The sequence below is a fragment of the Electrona antarctica genome, assembly GCF_951216825.1.
Source record: "Electrona antarctica genome assembly, chromosome: 16".
Taxonomy (NCBI): domain Eukaryota; kingdom Metazoa; phylum Chordata; class Actinopteri; order Myctophiformes; family Myctophidae; genus Electrona; species Electrona antarctica.
The window spans coordinates 21,531,522-21,534,423 of record NC_136797.1 but is presented as its reverse complement, the minus strand read 5'-3'; the positions used below and the strand labels follow the sequence as shown (position 1 = coordinate 21,534,423).

The 2,902-nt window shown below is 51.5% G+C and overlaps 1 protein-coding gene across 1 annotated transcript; it reads left to right on the top strand.

Moving 5' to 3' along the window:
• Nucleotides 1-328: 328 nt before the first annotated feature.
• LOC306939547 (very long-chain specific acyl-CoA dehydrogenase, mitochondrial-like) lies at nucleotides 329-2,189 on the top strand (the record flags this gene model as incomplete). Its single annotated transcript, XM_079524138.1, has 1 exon — nucleotides 329-2,189. Exon 1 carries the CDS (start codon nucleotides 453-455, stop codon nucleotides 2,187-2,189), a length of 1,737 nt encoding a protein of 578 aa, XP_079380264.1. The 5' UTR covers nucleotides 329-452.
• Between the last annotated feature and the right edge of the window lie 713 nt (nucleotides 2,190-2,902).

Genomic DNA, 2,902 nt, shown 5'->3' with positions numbered 1-2,902 from the left:
TCAACAGAGGAAACATCAATATTAGCAGAACAGCCTAATGTACCTCCGTGACATAAGGATACACCAACTCTTGAAGGCAAAACAGGAAGACACTACACACAGCTTACATACATACCCCCAAAACATACTACTTACACACATAATGTGTGAGCACTAATGTTAATTAAGAAAGTCGATGTTATATCATAGTCAGGCCAGTGTAAACAAATAAACAAAACATGCTGCTGCTTCTTCGTAAAGGAACCCAGTCTTCCTCATTATGCAGCACCATTCTTCGCACTGCAGCCAGGGCTCACGGACAAGCTGCTGTTGTCGTAGCCCTCCCTCGTCCTTATGCAAGCCAGGCTACAAAGGCGGTGTTGAAGAAGCCAGGAACTGTGGGCAGTGATGCTGCCAGTTCTAAGGCGGAGAAGAAAGCAGTCAGCGCAGAATCCAAATCGTTTGCTGTCAACATGTTCCAGGGCCAGATCACCACAACTCAAGTATTCCCCTACCCCTCAGTTATGAATGAAGAGCAGGAACAGTTCCTCAGAGAGTTGGTGGGGCCTGTCGGCAAGTTCTTTGAGGAGGTGAACGACGCAGCGAAGAACGATACCCTGGAGAAGGTGGAGGACCACACCATGGAGGGACTGAAGGAGATGGGGGCCTTTGGCCTGCAAGTGCCCGCTGACATGGGGGGCCTTGGCCTCACCAACACACAGTATGCCAGGTTGGTCGAGATCGTCGGCATGTATGACCTGGGCGTTGGCATCACCCTGGGTGCCCACCAGTCCATTGGCTTCAAGGGCATCCTGCTTTTTGGCAACCATGCCCAAAAGGAGAAATACCTGCCCAAGCTGGCCACAGGAGAGCACATAGCAGCTTTCTGTCTGACTGAGCCTGCCAGTGGCTCGGACGCCGCCTCTATCAAGACCACAGCTGTCCAGTCCCCCTGTGGGACGTATTTCACTCTCAACGGGGGCAAGATCTGGATCAGCAACGGAGGCCTGGCAGAGATCTTCACAGTGTTTGCCAAGACCCCGATGAAGGATCCCGAGACAGGAGAGATGAAAGACAAGATCACCGCCCTCATTGTGGAGAGGAGCTTTGGAGGAGTCACCCATGGCCCACCGGAGAAGAAAATGGGAATCAAGGCGTCCAACACAGCCGAGGTTTACTTCGAGAACGTGCGCGTGCCCGCTGAGTGTGTGCTGGGCGAAGTAGGCGGAGGCTTCAAGGTGGCCATGAACATCCTGAACAACGGGCGCTTTGGCATGGCCGCCGCCCTCTCGGGCACCATGAAGGGAGCCATCACCAAAGCTGTGGACCATGCAGCGAACAGGATCCAGTTTGGGAGCAAGATCCACACATACGGAGCTATCCAGGAGAAGCTGGCCCGCATGGCCATGCTGCAGTACGTCACCGAGTCGATGGCCTACATGATCAGCGGAAACATGGACAGCGGGGCGACCGATTTCCAGATGGAAGCGGCCATCAGCAAGATCTTTGCCTCCGAGGCGGCGTGGACAGTGACCGACGAGTGCATCCAGGTTATGGGTGGCATGGGCTTCATGAAGGATGCTGGAGTCGAGAGAGTGATGAGAGACCTGAGGATTTTCCGGATCTTCGAGGGCACCAATGATATCCTGAGGCTGTTTGTAGCGCTCAATGGATTCCAGAGTGCTGGACATCGTCTTCAGAGCTTACAAAAGGCCTTGAGGAACCCTCTGGGCAATGTTGGGCTGCTGGTAGGAGAGATCAGCAAGAGAGCCAGGAGGAAGGCAGGTCTGGGCACAGGGCTGACACTGCAGGGGACTGTGCACCCAGAGTTGGCCCAAAGTGGCGCATTGACGGCAAAGGCCATTGGACAATTTGGAAGTGTCATCGAAGAGCTGCTGGTCAAACATGGCAAGAGGATCGTTGATGAACAGTTTGTGTTGACGAGAGTGGCCGACAGCGCCATTGACCTGTATGCCATGGTGGTCGTCCTGTCAAGGGCGTCTCGCTCTCTGAGTCAAGGCCACCCTTCGGCACAGCATGAGAAGATGCTGTGTGAGACGTGGTGTATGGAGGCCCATGGCAGGATCACACAGGACGTGAGGTCCCTGCTCTCCAGTCAGTCCAGGCAGATCTTCAAGAACCTGAGGACCATCTCCACAGCCATGGTGGACAATGGAGGAGTGGTGGCCCCTCACCCCCTGGGCTTCTGAACACACCAACAGCGTTTATTGTGAAAATCCCTTTTAAGCCGTATTTAACCTTTACAAACCATCGCTCGAAGACAAATCGTGAACGCGCTGGCCGTTGACCAACATTGCACGTGTTCACGTATGAAACAGCGTTCACGTGTCATTGCCCAAATAACATGAACGTGCGCAATAAATCAACGGCCCAGCACTGGCTCGAGCTGCAATACCAAATTTGGCCACTACATCCATTTCGCCTCAGGGTTTCCTCTCGGTGATGTCTCTATTATATTTATACTCTTAAGGTCGGGACCCTTCATATTTATACTCTAAGGTCGGGACCCTTCATATTTATACTCTAAGGTCGGGACCCTTCATATTTATACTCTAAGGTCGGGACCTTTCAACTCCCTAACAAAAGGGGCAACACCTACATCAAAGGGAAGCTTTCAGGTAAATGTGTTGCAATAGTATGGGCTTGGAGTCAATGGAATAATGAAAATATAATAATATTAATACATTTTAGTAATTCCATGTTTTTGAGTGGTGCAAACCACTCCAACAACTGGCTTTGTACCCGTGTACCCGTGTACCCGTGTTTGTTCGTACCAAAAAAACGAGCATGGTTGCTATGGTTAGCAACCAAAAAAACTAGCATGGTTGCTATGGTTAGTATGTGACGTCACTGTACAGTAACTATAACAATAAATGTGTAGTTGCACCACTCAGTTCACACG